This window comes from Rhinatrema bivittatum, chromosome 2, assembly GCF_901001135.1.
Source record: "Rhinatrema bivittatum chromosome 2, aRhiBiv1.1, whole genome shotgun sequence".
Classification (NCBI taxonomy): Eukaryota; Metazoa; Chordata; class Amphibia; order Gymnophiona; family Rhinatrematidae; genus Rhinatrema; species Rhinatrema bivittatum.
In genome coordinates this window covers 773,629,959-773,655,175 of record NC_042616.1, presented here as the reverse complement: position 1 = coordinate 773,655,175, position 25,217 = coordinate 773,629,959, and the positions used below count along the sequence as shown (strand labels likewise).

Below are 25,217 nucleotides of genomic sequence, written 5' to 3'. Positions count from 1 at the left end.
AAGAGTAAACCAAATTATAGCTACACAATGCAAGGTTCCACATTAGGAGTCACCATTCAGAAAAAGGATCTAAGTATCATTGTTGATAATACATTGAAATCTTTTGCTCAATGTGAAGCAGCAGCCAAGAAAGCAAATAGAATGTCAAGGATTATTAGGAAAGGAATGGAGAATAAAACAAAGAATATCATAATTCCTCTGTATCACTCCATGGTACGACCTCTGCTTGAATATTGTGTGCAGTTTTGATCACAATATCCCAAAAAAGATACAGAAGAATTCTAAAAGGTACAGAGAAGGGCAGCCAAAATGATAGAGGGGATGGAACAATTCCCCTGTAAGAAAAGGAGGCGAACCGGGCATGTCCCGGGGTCGCCGAAAATAACACAGGGTCGGGCAGAGGCAAGGCAGCCGGAAAAGGGGGGGGGGTGGGTAGAGAGGGGGGACTGGGGACCAATGGCAGCTGGCAGTTTGAAAAGCCGCGCTGCCATTGGATAAGGGGGTTAGGAAGGGAGCGGGGCTAGCAGGGAACGGTCATTGAGGCATTCGGCAGCAAGGAAAGCGGAGGCAATACTGAATGGAATGGAATGAGTAACATTAATCAATTGTTCACTCTTTCAAAAAGTAAACTGACTAGGAGACACACAATGAAGTTACTAGGAAATACATTTACGTTCTGTGAGTATTTTTTTAAAAAAGTAATTAAAAAATACTTAAACATAAAACTAAAAGAGAAAATGTTTTTTTTACTCAATGCATAATTAAGCTCTGGAATTCATTGCCAGAGGATTTCGTGAAAGCTATGGGGCGGATTTTCAGAGCCCTGCTCGCGTAAATCCGCCCAAAACCGGGCGGATTTACGCGAGCAGGGCCCTGCGCGCCGGTAAGCCTATTTTACATAGGCCTACTGGCGCGCGCAGAGCCCCGGGACTCGCGTAAGTCCCGGGGTTTTCGGAGGGGGCGTGTCGGGGGGCGTGTCGGGGGCGGTCCCGGTCGTCGTGGCGTTTTCGGGGCGTGTCGGCAGCGTTTTGGGGGCGGGTACGGGGGCGTGGCTACGGCCCGGGGCGGTCCGGGGGCGTGGCCGCGCCCTCCGTACCCGCCCCCAGGTCGCGGCCCGGCGCGCAGGAGGCCCGCTGGCGCACGGGGATTTACGCCTCCCTCCGGGAGGCGTAAATCCCCCAACAAAGGTAAGGGGGGGGGTATAGACAGGGCCGGGCGGGTGGGTTAGGTAGAGGAAGGGAGGGGAAGGTGAGGGGAGGGTGTTAGAGGATTCCCTCCGAGGCCGCTCCGATTTCGGAGCGGCCTTGGAGGGAACGGGGGTAGGCTGCGCGGCTCGGCGCGCGCCGGCTATACAAAATCCATAGCTTTGCGCGCCGATCCAGGTTTTTAGCAGATACGCGCGGCTCCGCGCGTATCTACTAAAATCCAGCGTACTTTTGTTTGCGCCTGGAGCGCAAACAAAAGTAGGCTATTCGCGCTCCTTTTAAAATCCGCCCCTATTAGTTTAGCTGTGTTTAAAAATGGTCTGGACAAGTTCCTGGAGGAAAAGTCCACAAACCATTATTAAGGTGGAGTTTCAGATATCCACTGTTTATTCTTGGGATAAGCAGCTTAGAATCTATCTACTCCTTGGGATCCTGCTAGGTATTTGTGACCTGGCTTGGCTTGATGGACCCTTGGTCTGACCCAGTATGGCAAGTCTTATGTAAGGTGGTTAGAACACACATTCAGTCCCAAAATTTAATCAGAACTCAGTCCCAGATTTAATATTCTTCAGAAATCCTCTGTGAAAAATTCTAACTCCTTATGCTGCTCATGGAGGGTACTTTACTCTCCCTTGTTTCTTCCTGAATTCTTTCCACTCCTTAGGCAGTGCTGGGTAGGCACTTCTCAAACATTTAAGCAACCTTTCCCCAATAGCAACAAAGTTCTTGTTAGCTTTATGTTGTATCTTCTTTGCTTCAGTGCACTTTAGTGGGATCCCTTGCTTTAGATGGAAATTGTAACACAGGGACGCCTCAATCCACTGTAACAAGGGAGATGGTTTCTCACAGAAACATCTCAAAAATTGGCTTAAAAGAGTCCAAACAATCTTCAGAGGGAGGTAGATGGGTCAACAGGAGGCCAACCCCTAAATGGGAACTTCTTTACTCCTTTCCCGTAAATTGGAAGGAAAAATTAGAAGACAGGAAACAATTCCAAACTAAAATCCATGAGGATAGTAGGTGCTTTAGGATGATAAGCAGCGAAGATGCACCATTCCTTGTGCCCACATGGGGGAACAAAACCCAAACCTCTCTCACTTATGACTACACTACCCAAACCTCTCTCACTTATGACTACACTACTAAAGCCTCCCCAGCTTTAGTAAGAGGAAACCAAAGGGACAGGCATTCTTTAACCGTAACTACCTTTTACCATTGCTAGAAAATTAAATGAATACAAAGTGGCAGTACTGTGCAATGCACTGTGGGAAGGTCCCTAGTTTCATCCTTGAGTCCGGTCTTTCATTCCCAAGGTCAGCTGGGACTGGGCTTGCTGTGAAGGTCATTTGTATCCGCAGCAAAATTGTGCGAGAAACCTTTTATACTTTTCCAGAACTGGGAGTTTTGCACATTCCTGGCCATAACAATGTGCAAAGATTATTCGGGCTGCTGGCGCCAGATCGCTTGGCCCACATGAGGCTCCCCTTCCCTCCCCCCAAAAGCTGACAGAACTTGTCAATAGGCCCCTCCCCCCCAAAAGCTGACAAATGTTCCTGTCAGGCAGGAACTCTGAGCCCCTTGGAAAGCAGGGGGCAAAACAATATGGAACCGGTAGGGATGTTAGAAGCCCTGCGCTCTTTTGACCTTTTAAAATAAGCAACGGGGACCAAATCTGGTTTCCCCCATGTCCTCCTCCCATGCATCCCTCTCCCAGGACCCCTCTCCAAACTTTCCTTTTATGAGGGGTCTTCCTGGGGCAGGAGCAGACTATTCACACCTGCCTCTTCAGCCACCGTTTTAAAAATGATGCTGGCCAACCAACTGACTCTATTCATTCCCCTGCATCTTTGAGGTGTAGCTACTTTTCTTGTGAAAATGGGCCTACAAAGCCTGCTTCCCTCTCCTGTTTTCACAAAAGGGCGTTTCAAGGAGCTGATAAGCTGATGCTATTGCCTCACATCAGCTTATCACTGTTCCAGTTCAAAAAACTTTTGTATATAGTGAACTACACGTGAAAGTTTACTATAACGAATGCCACTCAGTGAGAAATTTTTGCAGAAGGGGTTTTCACAAAAACATTTCATGCAACATACGCATACTTTTGTGGTTTTGCACGTTTGTGGACATTCTGCAAAATGTTTTACATGAAAAACCTTTTCCCTTAAAAAAAAAGTTTCACATCTTATATATCAACCTGCTAGCAGCCAGATTCAGGGCCCATGACTACAAGTGGCCAGAAGGAGCCCTGGTCATGGTTCCTGATCTAGAACCGTCACTACAATAACCTGATTAGGTACGTTAGGAGGATATCAAATAGGGGAGGGGGTTAAATCCCCCCTGGTGCAGTTGTGAATGAGAATTGATGACTGCAGATCCCAACCCTAGTTCCAGTTCACCTGGAAGAAAAAGGAGCAGAAAAAGCTGCCAAGTGCAAAAACAATCCCCAAAAAGCCCGAAGACTTCATTCTGCTTTTCAGAATATATGTACGCATGTCATAACTTTAGTACTGCGTCTCTGCCTCAGAAATGTTATTGGGTACTTAAAAAATTGGGGGTTTGGTCCCAAAGACACGCTGTCACTGCCAGCCTCATTTCCTATCCTACACACAAACATTCATTCATACACAGTGCATCTCTTCTACTCTCCTCCTAAACAATGTACAAATTGGGGTAGATTTTCAAAACAGCGTGCGAGCCTACATGTGCGCGCGCTACTGCAATTTTATAACTTGCAGGTGCGCCAAACAGCACTGCCTTCACCCGTTCCCTCCCAGTCCGCTCCGAAAATGGAGCGGCCTCAGAGGGAACTTCCCTTCCCCTACCTCCCCGCCCTGTCCCCCTACCTTTTCCTTTATTTTATTTACAAATTTACTTCAGCCCTGGAGCAGAAGTAAGTTGCGCACGCCAGCCAACGGCCGGTGCGCGATCCCCGGCACAGCAGGAAATGGCCGCTGTGCCGGGAACCTCTGGCCATGCCCCCTTTTGAAAATAGGCCCGGAGCGCGTATCACCGGTCATGCACATAAATTCTCTGGATTTACGCACGTAACCTTTTGAAAATCCAGCCCATAGTTTCCAACCTTTGTTATCTCTGGCTTGATTCTGTGGTTCAGCATATCTCTCTTTTTCTCATCCTTTAGTCATGTTTCTAATTCTTTTTAATTTCTCTCTCCTTGCTGTCCTCTTTCCTTTCTGTTTCAGATTTGTTTCTTCCTCTTTCTTTGTCTCCCATTCTTTCAGCACTTTATTTTTCATTACTCTTTTCTTCCTTGCCTCTTTCTACCAGTCCCCTAACTCTTATTCCAGCTTCTTATTCTATTTATTTATTTTATTTCTCTTTTTTCTATACCGCCTATCATCAGTCTGGGCGGCTTACAAATGTTGCAAACCTAAAATTTTAAAATAAAGAAAATACAATTCTAATACAAAGAGTATAAAACATATAACATGAATAAGCGGCTCTTGACCTTCCCCTCTAAACCCTCTCACTGCTTAAGTCTTCAGCCTTGTCTCTTTACCTTTAGATATCATTATAAGCCTCCTTAAAAAGCCAGGCTTTTAGCATTCCCTAAATAGCTTTTGCTCTCTCATTAGCTGTAACTCCTCCAGCATTGATTTCTAGAGTACTGGGCTTGCTACTGTAATCGCTCGTTCACGCACCATGTTCAAGCTAGCTGCCTTCACTGAGGCAGTCACTAAAAGACCTTTATTCACAGACCGTAATTTCCTTTGCGACCGATACCACTGTAATCTGGATCTCAAGCATCCAGATTACAGTTTATAGAGTACATTATGTATTATTACTAACACATTAAAATGGATTCTAAAAGATACTGGCAACCAGTGAAGTTCCTTAAGTACCTGTATTTTCATACCTCCCCACTCCACACAGTACTGATTTCTATGTTTCCTGTTCTCTCTTTTCTCCCTATTCCCTCTCTATCTCCATCTTCCTCCTTTACACTTTCTCTCTTTAAACAGTGTTCTCTTTCTTTTGCTCTCTCCTCTTCTCAGTCTTCCTCCAGTGCTCTTTTACCAATCTTTTTCCTCTCCCCTTCATCTTGTGATATTTTCTAACACCTTGTCCCCTTATTCCTGTGCTTTCTCACCCTTTCCCCTTCCTCCTGCACTCTTGGTAGTTCACTTGCATCCTGTGCTCTTTTATCCTGTCTACCTCTTTCAATCTTGGTCCCTGGCACTCTTCTCCCCTCCTCATTCCTTCTGATATCTTGCTCTTATCCTTCTTCCATCTGAGCCTTATCACCTCTTCCCCTTCCTCGTGTACTCTCTCTTTCATTTATGCTATTCTTTTCTTCCTCATCTCTTCCTTCTGCATTCTCTCAGCTTTCTTTTCCTCCAATCAATTACACCTTTTTTTTTCCCAAGATGGAGCTATCTATTTTGATTATTGCTATAGTGACCAGTAGGTTCAACTACTATAACTCCTTATGTCATGTCTTGTATCAGTTATTACAAAACACAGCTTGAATGATCCTTATGAAAGCTCATGCAAATGTAATCCCACCCTGGGGAGCTTACTGTACTCCGGTGGGGCCATAAAAAAAATGTAGTTTCTCTTCAGGGCTGGAATCACTCCTGGCTCGCGCTAGCATGTCTCTTCTCTCTTCCCCAGGGCTAGGATCCTTTGTTGGAGGGGGGAGTTTTCTTTCAAGGTTCATAGTGCTAAGGGGCACCCTTTGCAATTGGTCTTTCTCCTTGGGGGAGGGGCACTGTTTTCTTGATGTGTATGCTGTATGCGCCAATAATCATACGGGAGTTACGTGGTTAGTGTCCAAAATTAAACTTCTTTACTGTTGCAAAAAGTTAGATGAGAATTGTAAAATTAAACTTAATTCAGGCAAGCAACAGTGTCATACACAGTTTAGGGGGATTACTGGAGTCAAATAACAAAGACCCGCATACACATAACTATTACCTTCATAATAGGTACTACCGGCTCAAACTTAAATGGCCTTTGTTTGCCTTATGCTTAATCATATGTCTTGTCCATTATTATTTTTTTAAATGATTGCAAATAGGAACAACTTATCTTTTAATATCTCAAGAAGTCATTTGTAGAAAGATGTCAACATAGTGTGTCCAAAGACAATTACAGACATTTCTGTTTCGGCGTAAACAGAGGTAAGTATACCATTACTACCCCGACACTCATATGCTCATAGAAGGGTTGGCCAAATGCCACTGTCTTTCAGACTCAGGGCTGACAGATTTCTCCCCCCCCCCCCCCCCCCCCCCCCACAGTGTCAATAGGAGGTATGTGCCAAGGCTGGCTGAAGTTTGAGGTCCATATTTGGTTGGGCCAAAAAGATGTTCTAAAGTTAAACTTATCCAACTAACTAGCACTGTATATTCAGTGGCGCAACAGCGCCTCCCCAGAACATCAGTGGCCCGCCCCTTTTTTACACATGCAAATTTGCTCGCAGACCCTGATTTATACCTGTATGTTGAGGTTTTTAAAATAGCATATTCTTGAGTTTATGCTATCTTACTTGTGCAGGTGCTATTTTTTACACATGCAACTTTTGAAAATTCCCCTTTAAAGAAATAAATCTGCTCAGTAATGGATAAGGTTAATGCTTTAGGGGGTAATTTTAAAAGGAGTTACGCATGTAAATATAATATACTACTGTAGCAAATTAAAAAAGAAAAGGACAAGGAATTGCATTTACACGTGAATACCTTACAGACAATTCAATGGCACATATTCTAGTAATTTTCAAAAGCCCACTTCACACAAGTAAAATGCATTTTCATGTGTAAAATCCAATTTTAAGCATTTAAATGCTTTTTAAATTCAGGCCTTTATTGCACCTTATTCACCGTAGGTGTGGCTTTTTGTCAGCCAAGAGGAGTTTATTACGTCTGTCTCTGGGGAATAAACATTTTCTTTTTGTGTCAGTAGTTTGAAACTGGATAGTGCAACCCCCTTAATCCCGCAGCCCAACTAGAAACTGAGCACAGATACTTACCAACATGGAGGAACATCCCCCATGTACATCAGTGCACTACACATAACAGCAACTTTTGAAAGAAAGGCAGGGGTTTGAGTCTATGCCCCTTTGCCATTTATGCTGCTGGATTTTTCTACCTCTGCAAATGCACACAAAAGCCCTGGAGGAGGGATAATTTAAAAAAAATGTAAGGGAGGATAAAATGGGCAATTGGAAAGACATTTTTAAACACATACAATTTCAGTGCTGGGTTCCCCGTTGTGCGATAAGGTGACAATTCTTGCCCTTTCAAAATTGCCAGCAAGAAAATCGTAAAACTCCACAAGCCTCTTCTTCAAGCCAACAAATTGATGGCAGTTTTAAATGGCTAGCCCCATGGGCTATGATAATACTATTGTTCAACAGGATCACTTCAGGACTGCTGAAGAATTGCATTGTATTTCGACATCCTAGTGAATGCCATAATTGTAAAGAAAAAACAGATCCAGTTTGTAGAGTGTATTCTTGCTTCTTCTTTTCCTTCATGAATTAACAATAAACACTGTTTCAACATGCACATTATTAATTTTCCTAAAGTAGTTTCTATGTCTGCTTTGGATTTGTTAGGAGAATGGATCTGCCAGTCCCATCAGTTGGCCATGAGGTTTCAGCTGTTGGGTATCATTTGCCTATCCCAGTTTCTAGGTCTCAAGGAGTTTTTCATTTGAATGCAGCATTGTTGATTGCCTGTGTTATGGGGGATTACTACCCTTAAACAATAAAGGGTCAATTTTAAAAGCCCTACTCATGCCAAATCAGGGAGATATGCGCATTTCTCAGGCTGGTGATGGCGCAAGCATTTTAAGAAGTGTCTGTGGATGCGCATATCTCCTGGTACACCCACAAAAGAAAAAGTCCAAAAAAGGGACGGGGCATGGTCTGGGCAGGGCCATGGCATTTCGGGAATTTAAATGGAAACCAGCGTGTAAATATTTATGAGCTCAAGCGTGCTCTGGGATCCCCTACCGCGTAACTTTACTTCTGCTATAGATGGCATGTAAGTTATAAAACAAAAGAAACTAGGCTAGTCAGTAGGATGTAAGTGGGGTAGGTAGGGTAAAAGAGAGGTTAGTTAGCTAGAGGGGTTAGGAAGTTCTATCCTGTAACTGTACAAAGTGGGAATGAACTGGTTTAACTGATCAGGCACATGAATATTAACCCCCCCCCACTTACGCGGTAGAAACGGCACATGCATGCATCCATATAAAATGGCGCGCACATTTACATGCATTCAGCTGATTTTGTAGGATGTGCTCGTGTTATAAAATGGCTGCATCCATGGATGTGAGCCAGCATACGCATGTTCAAGTACGCTCGTGCGGCTGTTTTAAAGTTACCATCTAAGCTTTGAAGCTTTGATGCAACTGCAACATTGCTCTGCATTCAACAGCAGGGGGGAAAGGGGAATTGGACTTAGACAACAATCAACAAGGGCCCTGATATCTAGACTGGAGAAATGATAAGCATGGTGGTAAACTGCATGGAGAAGCAGTTACTACCCACATCAGAAAGCATGGGATTACTACCCTTAACTAATAAACCTTGGAGCCTTTGATACAAATGCAATATTGCTCTCCACTTTGACAGCAGGGGTGGGGGAGAGGAATTGAATTCAGACGACAACCAACAAGAGCCCTGACTTTTACAGTCTGGGGTACTGATATGCAGACATAAGGGAAAAAGCACAGGACTGCTTCTAAGGCCAAGTCCATTTTCAAAACATCACGCAGTAAAAATGTTGCTAGCATTACATTTTTTTATGGGGATAACTACAAGGAGCGGCAGTTGCTACCCTTAAGAGAAATATGGGGGTCACAGCAAGGCAGATACTACCATAAGAAGCTTGCTGGGCAAATTGGATGGACCATTTGATCCTTTTCTGCCATCATGAGGGATAGACCTCATTTTAAGGTTACCTTGTATATTATAATATAAAGAATGGACACTTAAAACTTTCTTTTCAGAAAAAGAGTGTCCATGGCTGCCATCTGGCTATATTTCCTGATGTGTTAAGGACCAGCCAACAGAGTAGGAAGCTTTTTCTTCGGTATACACAGAGGATTCTTGTATCGAGAGCTAGCTTTCTTCTCAAGTTCCTTTGCAGGTGTTATGTTAAGATAAATTATGTTAAATTTCTTTTTTATGGTTTAACAATTGTTAATGGCTTAATAAACAACACATAGCATAGTATCATTAACCTCTTCAAATAACACAACAACCAAACCAGTAATGAAGGATATAGCCCACTAAAGCAGTAAGTTGTGAGAAAGAATATTGTGTACATGAAAATCAAAACAATCAGCTTCACACCTTGGCTTAACCTATAATTTAAAAAGCAGCAGCAGATGGCATTTTAAATCATCGTGGTAAGTCTTCTGGAAATTGCTGTGTAAATATAGTATGATCGAGTGGAGGCAATGCAAGATTCCAAATAGACCATGCCCATCATTCTAGCTGCACAGTCAGACAAAGAAGGGGGTGTAGTTTTTAACTAACTGTAAAATATGGATTCCTTAGCCAGTGGAAAGGTTTTCATCAAGAATAACTTGAGAAGCCTCCCCTCCAGATTTGCAGGTCCAAGTATCCCAATATACAAAACTTGTCTGAAAAGTTAATTCTCTTGGAAGTTATGCACCCCAAAAACCCAATTACATTTGATCAAATGATTTGAATAGTTGTGCTTGTTCATAATAATGATACAGAATGCCTCGAGACTGACATTTCACACAAGCGACCAATTCGCCCTTTTCGCGTGCAATAGCATGCTGGGGGCGGAGTCAGGGTGGCGAGGGGAGGAGTGGGGGCAGTGAGGGGACGGACTCGGTGATGTCTTCGCTGGCAGCAATAAAGTTAGTAACCTTATCGTCGTCAGTAGAGCGCCGAATAGCACCACCTTTTACGGTGGCGCTATTCGGTGCGAAAGCCAGCAGCAAAGACACCGCAGTGGTGTGAAGGATGCCGGCTTTCACAGGCCCGCCCCCCTTTGCCCGCCGTTTTCACAGGATTCATCATTCTGTGATAGAATGATGAATCCAGGCCTTCATTTGTTAAGTTCAAGTAGGTGTGATGATTAACCTATAGAAAATGTGATAGTGAAATTCACGGAGATCCACATGGAGAGAAACGGTTTGAATTCATTTAGTACATAATATCTTGGGGTAAATACTCGGCCACTGAGTTAGCCAGATACACATATTCATCTACCTTAACTGGGATATTCAGTGGTGCAGCCGCATCACTGAATATACCTGAATAAGTTAGAGTTAGCCCTATGGCGCGTCTAGAGTTAGCCAGATAAGTTAACTGGATAACTCCGCTCCTCTTCGGAACACCTATCTCCCACCCCAGGAACGCCCCCAACTTACCCAGCTAAATTCTAGCCGGATAATTCAGTATCCAGCTAGAATTTAATCAGATAAGCCTTTTAAATATGTGGCTAAGCAATTTAGACAGATAACTTTCCCATTATATGTCTAAATGGCTTTTGAATATGTATCCCCATATGTTTAGCTGTGAATGGAAAACTGCAGTCCCTTCCCCACACATCGGCAAGCACTGTCAGTCCTGAACAATTGGAGAGGTTTCTTCAAAACAGGTTAACCAGTCCACTATTTGATTTTAAAGCTATGTAATAGGGTGGATGATTTTTCTGATATACTTTTTCTTCTTTATGTTTCTTCTTTGATTACTCTCTATTAATGGTCTGTATATTGATGATTATATATTTAATTAAGTTGTACCTTTTTATTTGTTTCTTTCATATTATCACTATGTATGATTCTGAATCAAGACCTCTTGAATTATGTAATTTTGGAAATATTAATAAAAATTATGCATACCGCATTAAAAAAATATATTGTGGGTCTTCATACCAGAGTTCAACCAGTTTTATCTCTGTGGTCTATCCCACATTTGTCATCATGAGACCCACAAGTTATGTACACCCAGAATGGAATCACCATAGAACAAGCAGTCATCGAAATACTTATCTTCCAAGATGGCCATGTTTTGAATCAAATCTTTATCAGGGGACCCTCTCTTAGAACTTGTCATTCATTTCATAGTACTTTATGCCATTGGCGTAGGAATGGAAACATTCACCACAGAGATGTAAACTGAACAAGTGCAAACGGAGACTTCCCTGATGAAGATCTAATTTGAAACATGGCTATGTTGGGAGATAAATAAATTCCTCCGTTTTGCTGACATCTTATTCTATGCTTGTTCCTTTTTGAGGGGATAACCTGAGTAGTTATGTTATATACAAAAAGGAAAAATGCTATAAAAGGAACAATACTTGTGATTCCCATGATGGCAAATGTGGGATAGACCACAGAGATAAAATTAGTTGAACCCTGGTATGAGGACCCCCATAATATTTAATATTTATCTTTGCCCACAGTGTTTCATAAAAGTCTATTGCCAATACGTGAAGGAAAGGTAAAAGCAGCAGATTGTATTTTTGTAACAGTAACATGCCAGCCAGTATCATATCATTTTCTAAAATTGATTACTATAAATATATACCATGTCATATTTCCTACATTTTACATTAAAGAGTCTTCCTACTGTACCTTCAGGAAAGCTGTGCACTGTCTTAGCTTACTATGATAAATATTAATGTGAACCTCACTAAAACAAAAATAAGTTTGAAAACAGAAAACATGGCTTTTATTTTTATGAAAATCTCACTGTGTACTAAATTGTTCTTTTATTTTCACAGGATGATGCCAATGATCATTCAGTTTTCTATTCTGATTATGCTGCATGCCGCTCTTGTGCTAATAACCACTGCGGAGGATTATAAATGTTTACCCTTAGTGCTCCGGAAAACTTGCTGCTGGATTAATGAGACTTACTTGGCCAGGAACGTCATCATCTTTGCATCAATAATGATTAATTTCCTTGGAGCTGTGATAAATATTGTAAGCATCCAAAACAAAATTAATGATGTATACTTGAAATATAAATAGAGCATCAAACCATTATGCTTATTTGATCCTACAAACATGTTTTTGTCTTTTTTTTTTAAAGTATAAATATCAAAAGCTTTAAGTCTTGTGTATCACATCTACTGTTTAAAAACAGAGCATCCAGACTGACTAATTATCTCTTTCTTCTGAGAATTATCCGCTATAAAAGCACTTCCGTTGCTCTGCTCTTTTCATGCTTATTGAGCCAATAGAGTTGAATTACAATAGCTGTTTCTCAGGAGCTGCCAATCCACATGGGATTTGGCACAGGTAAATGGTATCACGTTCTTTTGGAACACTGCATTATTTGCAATCAATTCAACAAGGCAAAAATGTCAGCAAAAACTCCAAATACAATTATATAGAGCATCAAATGAAAGCATTTTTTGATCAACAATATAAATAAAATCCTTGTAGAACCCCTTTTGAGAGCTTAGATGCAAATTATTCCATTGTTCTCAAATTAATTAACATAGAAGTTCCATGTATTAAATATTTCATTGTGTTATATAACTGTCTTGTAAATATTGTCAGACCTGTTATTTATGAGATGCAAAGACATTGCAAGTTGAAAAGTAATATTTAGTGATGTGTAAATCTTTCAAAAACAGGTGCAACAAAAAATCCACGAATAGTCCATAAAATATACAAAATTTTATATTTTTCAGATTTTGCAATTAACTCTCATGAGTTCAAATGGATTTCAGAATCGCTAGTAGGCTCACAATTTTTGTGTCAAATCTTCAGAAATTCACTTCTGATCTTTAGAAAATCCAAAGGGAATTTTATTAGAATTGTCAGTTTGCCTTCAGATTTTGGGCACTTTTGTGTATTTGCTTCAGATTTTTCACAGAAATCTTTCTGGGTCCAGTTTCAACCCAAATTATTAGCACATCTCTAGTGATATTGACTTAATTAAGAAATGTGAAAGAAAATGTACAACCACAGTGAGGTATTGCTTCAATCGCTCAAATTCATAATTTAGAAAAATTTCTGAACATTATCTATTGAGTTTGACAAATGAAAATCATGTTATCTGATTTTAAAAACATTACTCAGAGGCCTTGTGTATCATGAGAAAAGCACATCAAGTCTCTATAGATGGGATTTTAAGACTGACTTCTGCTTGGAATCTTAAAATTTGTTATAAGATTCTGTATAATATATTGTTATAATATGTATGACTCTCATTTTCCATTTTTGGATATGCAGAGTTGCTCTCCTGACATCGCCAACATCTGGAATTCAGTGGAGGAAAGTCAATGAGCATTTTCAGACTATGATGTCAGCTTAAGGGCCAGAAGTCAATAACACTGTTCTAAACTTAATCACCACATTGACTGATTTAAATATGTTCAAAAGGCGTACCTTCTGTATGTAGCAGTCAATGAGAAAAAGTAAAAGAAAGTAGAAATCTTTCATTCCTAATGAAAAAATAAATCATATAATTAGAAGTAAAAGAGAATGCAGTTTTGGAGTTAAGGAAGGCTTCTTATGTATGCAGAAATCCAAAAATAGGAAAGGAAAATTTTATTCTTTTTTTATGCTTTGCACTCACTGCAGCATCACACATTAAGGAGGAATAATCCCTTCACAAATAACTTGTCTCCTTTTTTACTACTTTTGATCATTCTCTTTTGAACCCTTCCTAGGATATAATGCCTTTCGAAAGCAAACGAGAACCAGGAAAGGGAAAGGGATATTCATCTGCCTCACACAACAACACAGGCATCCTCAACCTTCAACAGTCCAGAACCTGAAACATAGCCAACAACACAGGTCTGCTGCATTGCATCCCATTTCACTCCCGAACCAACCTGCCATGGACTCTAAATCCAAATAGCACAACTTCACAGCTACGCTTTTGGATCTGTGTTGGGGAATAGGAGTGTGGCAGTTGCCTCCTGCTCTTTGGGGCTTCCAGCTCAATTAGAACCAAGCATTGAGGCTCAGCTGAATTACCGGTTGGTTCACAATCCAATATCTTTGAGATGCTGGCATAGCACCCGAAGATTCCACCTCATCTTCTGCCTCCTTTGAATTCCACAATTTAGACTCCACAGACTCTTCCTCAGACCATGGCAGATGATGACAAACACCCACACAACTGTGGCGCATATAGCATGCCAAAAAATCACTTTGCACATTTGCCCAAAATCAGAGCAAGAAAACTTCCAGTGTGGTCCAAAAAGTAAAAACTGTTTTTTTAGAAGGTCAATTGTATGATTGGTAACTGCCTCGGTGAACCAGTTGGGACTGTCGTGGCACTCTTCTGAGTAAGCAGATGAATGTAGAATGAAATGAATAGCCATAACAAAAGGAAATACCATTTATTACCCACAAAAAAAATGTAGCAAGAAGGATACAATATTACACCACTAACACAAGGACTCATTTACTTAGAGCATATAGAAACATGACGGCAGAAAAAGACTGTATGGCCCATCCAGTCTGCCCATCCATCTAATTAATTTAGCATTATTATTCTCATCACTTCCTTAGCGATCCCCTTTGTTTACCCCAAGCTTTCTTGAATTCTGATACTGCTTTTGTCTCCACCACTTCCATCGAGAGGCTGTTCCATTCATCCACCATCCTCTCTGTAAAGAAATATTTCCTAAGATTACCTCTGAGTCTTTCCTCTTTCAATATGTCCACATCTAGCCAGCAGATTCTCCATCTCAAAAATCTCAGCTCATATACCCACATTTCATATACTGCACCTTAAATGTATTTTATGGCAGGATTCAAGGAACATGGCTACCACATTCATCACCAGCAAGCAACGATCATATCTGCATGTATATCTGCATGTTCAGGCTGTGATAATGTTCACCTTTCAGTAAATATCTTCCTGGAACTTATAAAGAGCCAAACCTATTTGAGTTTTATACACAGTCCCAATCACACTGAAAAAGAAAGATGTTGTATCTTCTGCTAACTACATGGATACTGGATGTAGTCACACAAGTAGTTAACCATGGCCACTATCCAGAATGATAAGGAAGAATTTGGGGTTATTTTTAAGGTCTTAGACCCCCATTGCCAACAGAAAGGAATAATTATAGGATGGAAAGATGAACCTTCTTAAATTTAACAGGGCAACCAGTATGAGTAACTTCATCATTATGCAGTAATGAGAGCAGATGCTACAGGAAACCAAGAGGGAAGATGCATTGTTTTGCATATAAGATATGCTGTTGGTGCGCACTTTATCCTGATGAAGGTTCATTTTTGAACTGAAAAAATTGGAATTGGGTATGTAATTTAAGATATAGTCTGTTTTTCTTTTCTTAAAAGAGGAGGGTCGCTCACAGAACTAAATTTTCTAACTTCTGTATCTGCTTCATTTCTCTGACACTCTTGTAGGCCTAAGTCACACTACCTGTATCCAACTGCTTTCCCTGCAGGTGCAGTTAAGATGAGTGATGTCTTTAGATAGACAGGGTTTAAGGAAGTGCTCAGAAGCTTATTTCTTATATTGTTTTACTTCTTTTACAGCACCGTCGTGACCTGCTCATCCTATGGCTAGGAGAGCAGCTGGAGGAGTTGAGGAAGACCTCTTGACACTCCTGGTAGCAGCAGCCATGGGACAAGTCCAGCCATTCTCCTCCCTATGACCCAAATGTACAGTTTGTGCTAAGAAGCCAGGAACTTTTGTTTAGTTTAGCTCATATTTAATTTGTGTAAATAAACTTTTTACAGTACATTTCTTGTATATGAAGAGTTCTTTATTGCTATATGTGGGAAAGAAAATAAGAGTACTAAGCTGTCAGTGGTTTTACTTTGTATGTGGTTTGAATAGAGGATGTGAGGATGTGTTCAGCACATTTTGTACTAGATAAGTTACTATACGTAGCAGTGATAATTAGTGCTATAAACACCCAGTGCAACGAAGTCATTCTTGCTAATGTAGCTGTGCAGTGTGCCAGTAGTATGAAGCTAACTTTGATTGATAGACCCTTAAATTGGTCTTTTTGAAAATTTGCTAGGGCTGCGTGCCTACAGTTAGACTCACTTGATGTCTGTATTTAGGATCCTAAAAAGTGGGTGGCTATGGGGGTGGTTAGGGAGGGGAAAAATAGTTGTGCTTTGAATTTTGAGCACTAGGCACCTAACTTAAGCCTGGATTCACCATTCTATGGTGAATCCTGCGAAAACGGGGGGGGGGGGGCGGGTCTGGGAAAGCCGGCAGCCTTCGCACCACCGTGGTGTCTTCGCTGCCGGCTTTTGCACCGAATAGCGCCACCGTGAAAGGTGGTGCTTTGGTGCGCTACTGGCGACGATAATATTACTAACCTTATCGCCGCCAGTGAAGACATTGCCGACTCCTCCCTCCTCGCAGCCCCGACTCCGCCCCCAGCACGCGATAAGCCTTTGAAAATGACCCCCTTAGGCCCCTAAATCTAGTCAGATGAATAGCTGGCCTATATTGAGTGCCTAAATTTAGGTGCTCAGCTCATTTTGAATATCGGGCTCTATGTGCCTTTTGATCTCCCTATAGTCCTTGAAATCCATAGCATTCTGGAGGTGTGCTCTTGACCTAACAGAGAGATATATGGATGTTGGAAAATGCTTGCATGCAAGTGAACAAGATTGTGTGTGTGAGGAAAAAAAAAGTCTACATTAGGATAAGAGGGATATGTAATTGTTGATAGGTTTGGATATGTCAAAGCAGTTTTTAAAAGATGAGTGCTACCTCCCTGTTAACATTTAAAAACAGTTAACATTTAAAAATAGTTAAAAGCTATAAAAAAAAAATAAAAAAAGGTAGAGCTGTTGTCTGACAGAGAAAAATGAGAGGGTTTATCCAAGTTAGGTTTTGTATTTTATTGCAAAAATAAAAGTTTGCAATATGTTGTGACAAATCACCCCTTTCACTTCCATCAAGACCTAGTTCTTCATGTCTTGCACACCTCTATAAATTACAATCCTGTATTTTTCCACAGAAGGATCGGTTTCTTAATCTTCCAATAACTGGACACTGGTCTTTTAAGGGAAAGATTAAAAAAAAACCCCAAAAAACCTCAAAAGCACATGGTGACTAGTGAAGGTAGTCTTTTGTTCCCATGTCTTTTCATTTCTGCAGCTGAGAAACTGCAAGGAATCTTTAAAGGTCATGGACAACTGGGCTTACTGGGCATCTACGGGGGTAACTGCTGTTAATTTTTGACTATAGCCATTCTCCATGCCGCTTGTATTTTCGTTCACATACGTTGCTGCAAGGCGGTTTCTCAGATTGCCAGGGTAGCAAGTCGGTCTCAAAACTACACCGTGCCTAAGCTGCCTGCTCCCCTGCTGCTTTTCCACTAGAAGGAAGACTATTGCCTTGGCTGCCTGCACAGGAAGAGCTTGAGACACAAATCCTGGTAATGTGCTGTGGCTCCCTCTCTCCAGGGTGGTTCAGCTGGGAGAGAGATTAAGAGCTGCTTGGCAGAAAGCACTTAACACAATCCTAGACTGCAAGGGGTGAATGGGAATGAGGATATCGTTTGGAGATTGAAGGTTAGAGAGGGGACATATCCCCTTGCTACACTCCCCCATTATCACTACACACACACACACTTTTCCCCAAAATGTTTTGCTTACCCAGTTTAATATCTCATCAGCAGTCACTTCCCAAAAGAAATCATTGCCTTCATATTGAGCCTGTTATGAGCCGGGGGGTAGACATATTGGGATCCACGGTAGAAACTAAGGAGTGGGGGCTCCCTAGGTTTGCCAACTCTGAGAAAGAAACCCCACCATCACCTCGATGGAAACCTCCACCCCCCCAAATGCTGGCCGATTCACCACTAAACACCATTTACCCTCCCTCGTTTCTGCCATCTCCAGCTACAGCAGCGAAAGATGCAGGGGGTTGCAGTCTGCCTGTGTGGGGGTCAAGAGATGGCGTGAGCTCATAATCCCCAGAGTGATTTCTCCTCTGTGATCTCCCTGTTCCAAACAGAAACCCTCGTCGCAGAGGAGAGGCCTCTGCTCGGCCAGATTGCTGCTAAGGTGGAGTGAGGGTGAAAGGTAGAGTGATGGCGTGCAATGTGTTCCAAGGTGTCCAAAATTCCTTAAACTAAGTGTTCAAATCCCTTTAGCATTATTAGCAAGCATGAATATGGGAAAAATAGCACCGTATTAATCTGGTGGGTCAGACATCTCAGCTTATGATGAATGCTGTACAGTACAACACCAAACAAACCCAACAATGTAATGCCACATTACTGCAGGCTAAAACAATTTAAAACTCTAAAGTCACATAAACCCACAGATAGAATGCAAATAAAATGCCTCTTCTACATGTTTTCCGTTACTTTTCCTCATCTCTAACCTTGTCTGTCTTGTCCTCATTTCTTTCCAATCAACGGGCCTGATGTCCACGGGGGAAATGCTTAGCATATACGATTCTGGGTGCCACTTCTCCTTTCTTTCTACCGCTCCTTTCCTTCCTTCTGTCTGACATCTCTCTTTTTCAGGTCACTTCTATCCATCTCCCCCCTTCTCTGCTTCTCTTTGCTCCTCCATTACCACCTCAGCAATTCATTGATTCTCACAATCTTTATATTTTGCTTTATTTATTTATTTAAAACATTTTATGTTCCGCAATTCCACGTTGTTCAATGCGGATTACACAGAACACATTGAATTAAATAATAGAAATTAAAACACTTAATACTCTAAACCACAGTGCATTTATATAAAACTAAATATGTATAGCACTTTATTACCACATCTCTCTGCCTCATATTTTGCTACCTCCCTTCCAGCTTCCTTCCTTATCTCTCCATCTCCCTAGCACCCCCAATAAGTCTTCCCCCTCCCACTTCCTCTGTCGTTTTTGTAGACCTCTGTCTCCTAGCTTCTCTCCTCTTGCTCCTGCATGCTACCTCCTCTTCCCCTTCTTCCTACACTCTGTTCTCCTCCCTCTCTCTTGCATTTCTTTTATCCCCTTCAATTCTGTACTTGTTCACTTTGTCCTCCTGTCAGTTTCCCCTCTCTGCCTTCCTCATGCTGTGTTTTTCTTCTTCCCTACTCCTGATGGATCTCATCCCCCTTCTCTCCCCTCCTTATTTCTGTCTATCTTTTCCAAGCCTACTGTTGTTTTTCTCCTACTGTCAGTGTTTATAAAATGTACGTAGCACATGACCAGGATGGACCCATCCCCAGGGAAAACTGTGCCTGGTCACCTGCTCTATACCGGTACACTTTTTTAAACACCAACAGCCATGCTGCCAGTTTTTGGTAGAGGATACCGTAGAAACGTAGTAATATGATGCCAGAAAAAGACCAAATGCCTATCTGTTTAATTTATCTAGCCCTTCCAATTCCATCACTCCCGCAGAGATCTCCTGCATTTAGCCTACTGTTTTTGCTTCCACTGGGAGGCTGTTCCACACATCCACCACCCTCTCTGTAAAAAAATATTTCCTAAGACTACTCCTGTGTCTACCCCCTTTCACCCTTATCCCATGACCCCTTGTTCTTGAGCCTACTCTCTGTTGAAAGAGGCTAGCCTCTTGTGCATGAAAACCTTTGACATATTTAAATGCCTCTGTCATATCTCCCCTATCTAGGGTATGCATACATAAGGTAACATTAAGTCTATCCCCATAAGCTTTAGAACTAAGACTACTGATCATTTTAGTAGCCACCCTCTGGACAGACTCCAACTGGTTTATATCCTTTTGAAGGTGCGGTCTCCAGAATTGTGCACAGTATTCCAAGTGAGAACTCACTAGAGACCTATACAGGGACAATATCACTTCCCTTTTTCTGCTGACCATTCCGCTTCCTATGTAGCCAAGCATCTTTCTGGCTTATGCTAACGCTTTATCCACCTTTTTGGCCACCTTCAAATCATCAGATATAATTAATCACACTCAGATCTTGCTCCTCTTTTATGCTTAGAAGAGTTTCACCTCCAACACTGTACCTCTCCCTTGGAGTTATGATCCTAAATGAATTATGCTGCATTTTCTAGAATTAAATCTTAGCTGACAGTCTCTAGACCATTCCTCAAGCTTCGTTAGATCCCTCCTCGTGTTTTCTACACCTTCCTAGCTGTCTACTCTGTTGTAGATTTTGCTAACAACCGCAAAATGACAAACCTTTCCCAACAATTTTTCCACTATGTTGCTCATGAAAATGTTGAAAAGAACCAGTCTCAGGACTGATCCCGGAGGCATACCGCTAGTATCACCCACGCCCCCTCCTCAAGAGTAAACTCCATTTACTACTACCCTTTGTCACCTCCCACTCAGCCAGTTTCTAACCTAGTCAGTCACTCTAGGTTCCATTCCAAAGATACTCCATTTAATTATGTCTCCTGTGCAGAACTGTTATGTCTTACTGAAATCCAAGCACACTACGTCTGGCGCCCTCCCTTGATCCAATTCTCTGGTTACTCAATCAAAGAAATTTATCAGATTCATCTAGCACAATTTACCTCTAGTAAAACCTTTGGATTCCATAAACTGCCCTTTCCTCTGTTTTAGCAGTGATTCCATTAATCTGTTCACCACAGAGGTCAGTCCAACCGGCCTATAGTTCCTAGCCTCCTCCTTATTTCCAATTTTAGGAATAGGAACCACATCTGCCCTTCTTCAGTCCTTCAGAACTAATCCTGACTCTAAAGAAGCAGTGAAAAGGTCAGCCAGTGGAGCTGCCAGGACTCAATACCCTTGGATATATCCCATCCTTCCCCAAATATTAATAGTTGGCAGCCTTCTCTCCTGCCCCCATATGAACCTGTCCCTCACCACTCACACTTTCCACCTGCAGCACTATTCTCTCCCTATTTCATCTCCCACCCCAGTATTCACCACTTTCTCACCCACCATACTGTCAGCGTTTACCTCCTCTCCCTTCCCCCACATCACTCAGATTGATTGACTGGTACTAGATGGTGGCTCTCTCCTCTCCTCCTGCTTCTCCTCTATTTGCTGGCAGTGTGGGGTCCCAGGACCAGAGAGAGAGAGAGAGAACAACTATGGTATCTGCTTCAGCCCCACCCCCCTCCTGTCTTCATGGTGATAAGCAGAACATGCAGGGGTTAGAAAGGGGAGGAGAAGCTTCTAAGAGCAGAGGGGATCTGCTGGGTTGGCTCGCACTTCTTTTCCATTGACAGCATGCCTGGAGGGAGGGTTTAGGAGAATTTTGCACCACAGGAAAAATAAGGGTAGAGAGTATCACAGCTTAGGGAGGATGACCCTGCTTATTACGAGCTTTTATATTGCTAGTTCTGAATTTGTGCCAGCATGCAGCCTGGTCAGATAAAAATTGGATAGACCAGCTAAATATTGGCCAGTTGGAAACCTTAACTCAATCCCAGGTCTTATCTCACACATCTCGTTTTGATCACTGGTCATATCTTCCTGCTTCTTGCCCACCCCTTGCCAAACTACAGACCTATTTTTCCTCCATCCCTGCTGATCCCATCTCCCTTTCCATTCCAGGTCCTCCCTCTCATTCTCTTTTTTAATATAAGAACATAAGAAATTGCCATGCTGGGTCAGACCAAGGGTCCATCAAGCCCAGCGTCCTGTTTCCAACAGAGGCCAAACCAGGCCACAGGAATCTGGCAAGTACCCAAATACCAAGAAGATCCCATACTACTGATGCCAGTAATAGCAGAGGCCATTCCCTAAGTCAACTTGATTAATAGCTGTTAATGGACTTCTCCTCCAAGAATTTACCCAAACCTATTTTAAACCCAGCTACACTAACTGCACTAACCACATCCTCTGGCAACAAATTCCAGAGCTTAATTGTCCGTTGATTGAAAAATAATTTTCTCCGATTAGTCTTAAATGTGCTGCTTGCTAACTTCATGGAGTGCCTTCTAGTCCTTCTATTATCAGAAAGTGTAAATAACTGATTCACATCTACTCATTCAAGACCTCTCATGATTTTAAAGACTATCATATCCCCCCTCAGCCGTCTCTTCTCCAAGCTGAACAGCCCTAACCTCTTCAGCCTTTCCTCATAGGGGAGCTGTTCCATCCCCTTTATCATTTTGATTGCCCTTCTCTATACCTCCTCCATCGCAACTATATCTTTTTTGAGATGCGGGGAACAGAATTGGACATAGTATTCAAGGTGCAGTCTCACCATGGAGTGATGCAGAGGCATTATGACATTTTCCATTTTATTAACCATTCCCTTCCTAATAATTCCTAACATTCTGTTTCCTTTTTTAACTGCTGCAGGACACTGAGCTGATGATTTCAAAGTATTAACAACTATGATGCCTAGATCTTTTCCTGGGTGGTAGCTCCCCAACTTGTGGGCATCCCTCCTGACGCAGCCGCTGGCGAAACACGGGTCCGTGTCGGGGGACCCCGTGTGCATGAAAGACTGTGCATTATAACAATGGAGTTGCCAATTTTTGAATAAAAGAAACTATGCATTTATACACCTAATTAAAGTGTTGGGACTGTCTCTCTCTATTCCAGCATTCGTGTTGGGTTTCTACATAAGTTGTTTGAATGCTGGCCGCAGCTCGGTTGCTTGTGGTTTGTTCAGCAAAAATAGAGAAATGTTCAGCAGTAAAGGATCATTAGGTCCACCTCGTTTGCCTCTTTGTGCTTTCTCACTGTGCTGTCACAGGCAATGCCGGTGCAAGGGTCTAAAGCCGCCCTAGGCAGTGATGATGTAACAGCATCATGTGATCTCTCTCTCTCTCTCACTCCTCCACTCCAACCCAAGCACCACCATATATTGCACACCCCACCACCATCCTCCATTATACCTCACCCACATCTCCACCAGCTACTGCTCCATTCCAAAATGCCACCCTGACCTCCAACTCTGCCGTGCCACCCCCTTCTGATGCCTTAGGCAACCGCCTAGTCCGCCTAATGCTCCCGCTGGCCCTGGTCACAGGCCTTCTCACAATATTTGGCCGTGATATGTGAATTGTCCATAATGGCTTCTCCTTCACTACAAACAATTTTGTTCAGACCATATCTAATATTTTCTTTTTTTTTTCTCCAAAGATATCTGAATACTTGCTTTTACAAAAGTTGATATTTAGAGGGGTTTTTTTTTCCTATTTCGCTCCAAACGCCAGCAAAATGTAGTCCTAAAAGAATAAAGCCACATCAGGTAAACAGCTCACAGGTTTCACTTGAATTACAGATGTGAAAGCTGGTTAGCCATACACATTACAAAATAGTTCAGCAATACCAAGCATTGGACCCTATTTACTAAGCATGTTTTCCATATACACAAAAATGGAAGGAAACTGTTTAGGGAATAGGCCTCATTATGATTTAGCAGACACTATTATGTACTGTATGTCAAAATCCTTTAGAGGACAATTTTCAGCTAAGCTATTTACCTGGGTGAAAAGTGGTCAATATTCAAAGCTAGCCGTTTAAGTAAAGTATAGGGTCATTCATCAAAATATGTTATGACGTTAACGCCCTCGATAACGCCATAATGCATGTGATAGTAATGCTATTGCATTGCGTGAATGTGCATTTTTCATAGGGGTGGGATCGAGGAGAGTTTTGGGTAAACATTGAAATGAAGGGGGCTATTGCACAGTTTTAATGTGATAAAGATTGCAAATTACATTTCTGGGCTTGGAGGGGGAGGAAAAGAGAAAGGGGGAGAGAGCCTCTCTGGAGGCCTTCACAGTATTCAACTATTTATATCACTATAGGAGGGCCAGCTAATAACTCAAGGTGAGGTGTTTGTGGTGATTATAGGATTTTGGGGCCAGTTCTACATGCAGAGTGAGATGTACGAACAGCACAGTACACCTCGGTGAAGATTTGACATCATTTGGATTGAAGAAAGTCTCCCAAAGATGAAATTTCTACAATGTTCTCTTACCCAAGCTTGATAATACCCTGTTATTAAGTCCATCAAGCTAGGTTTAAACTTGGCAAGTTATAACTTATATGGCTATAGCTGGCTGTTACTTAAATGGCCAGCTCTGAATATTGACCTCTTTTCTTTCTTTTGACGGGTAAATCACTTTTCACCCAGGTAAATAGCTTAGCTGAAAATTGTCCTCTAAAGGATTTAGAGGACATGCCCGCAAACTATATGGCTAACTTTTTAGCATAATAAGTAACTTATGTGGCTAAGTGGCAGCCACTGAATGTAGGTGCATATTCAGCAGCTGCAACTTAGCTGCATAAGTTACTTATCCGGCTAAATAGCACTGAACGCGCTTTGAATATTGACCTTTCTTTCTCTCTCTCTCTCACTCCTCCACTCCAACCCAAGCACCACCGTATATTGCACACCCCACCACCGTCCTCCATTATACCTCACCCACATCTCCACCAGCCGTTGCTCCATTCCAAAATGCCACCCTGACCTCCGACTCTGCCGTCCCGCCCCCTTCCGGTGCCTTAGGCAACCGCCTAGTCCGCCTAATGCTCCCGCTGGCCCTGGTCACAGGTCTCACTTCATATTTGGCCTTGATCTGTGAAGTGTCCATAATGGCTTCTCCTTCACTACAAATACTTTTGTTTAGACCATATCTAATATTTTCTTTTTTTTTTTTTCTCCAAATATATCTGAATAAGTATATCTGAAACAGGGAGTGAAATACAGCACACACTTTGCATTTTCAAATGCCCATATTGCTAGTATACCCCCATCCCCCTTCTCAGCTGCCTGCACAAATACTTGCTTTAAAGCGTTTAGGCACATTTAGCACTCTGACTTTCCCAATCCCTTTGATTAAAGACTAAAAAGTGACCACATGCATTGCAAGTAGCCCAGGCTATTCAGAATTGTCCCCTTAATGCACAGTCAGTTCATGAGATAGCACTAACCATGGACAAGACAGCTTCAGCATTACTTTCTAATATTACAGTATGTTCTGCATCCAGAGAAAATGAACTGAGTTGGGTAAGCAGAGAGTAAGACAGGATTAAACGTTAACATGTTCTATTTTAAAAGCACAACTCTGGAGTAGTGGCTGGATATGCTACAAGAATACATTTCAAGTTATGCCTGAAAGGATTCTGATACACCTTCCAAGTCACTCATCCTTTGGCCCTGGTGCCTCACAAA

The 25,217-nt window shown here is 42.0% G+C and overlaps 1 protein-coding gene across 2 annotated transcripts in view; it reads left to right on the top strand.

Annotated features, from left to right (window-relative positions):
* The window catches only part of ADCY8 (adenylate cyclase 8), a 546,512-nt gene that overhangs the window by 399,197 nt on the left and 122,098 nt on the right, over positions 1–25,217 (top strand). For both annotated transcript variants that reach the window (XM_029592041.1, XM_029592040.1), the window contains one exon: positions 11,939–12,140. In XM_029592041.1, the coding sequence (XP_029447901.1) occupies positions 11,939–12,140 (202 nt within the window). The remainder of the gene's footprint in view (positions 1–11,938; positions 12,141–25,217) is intronic.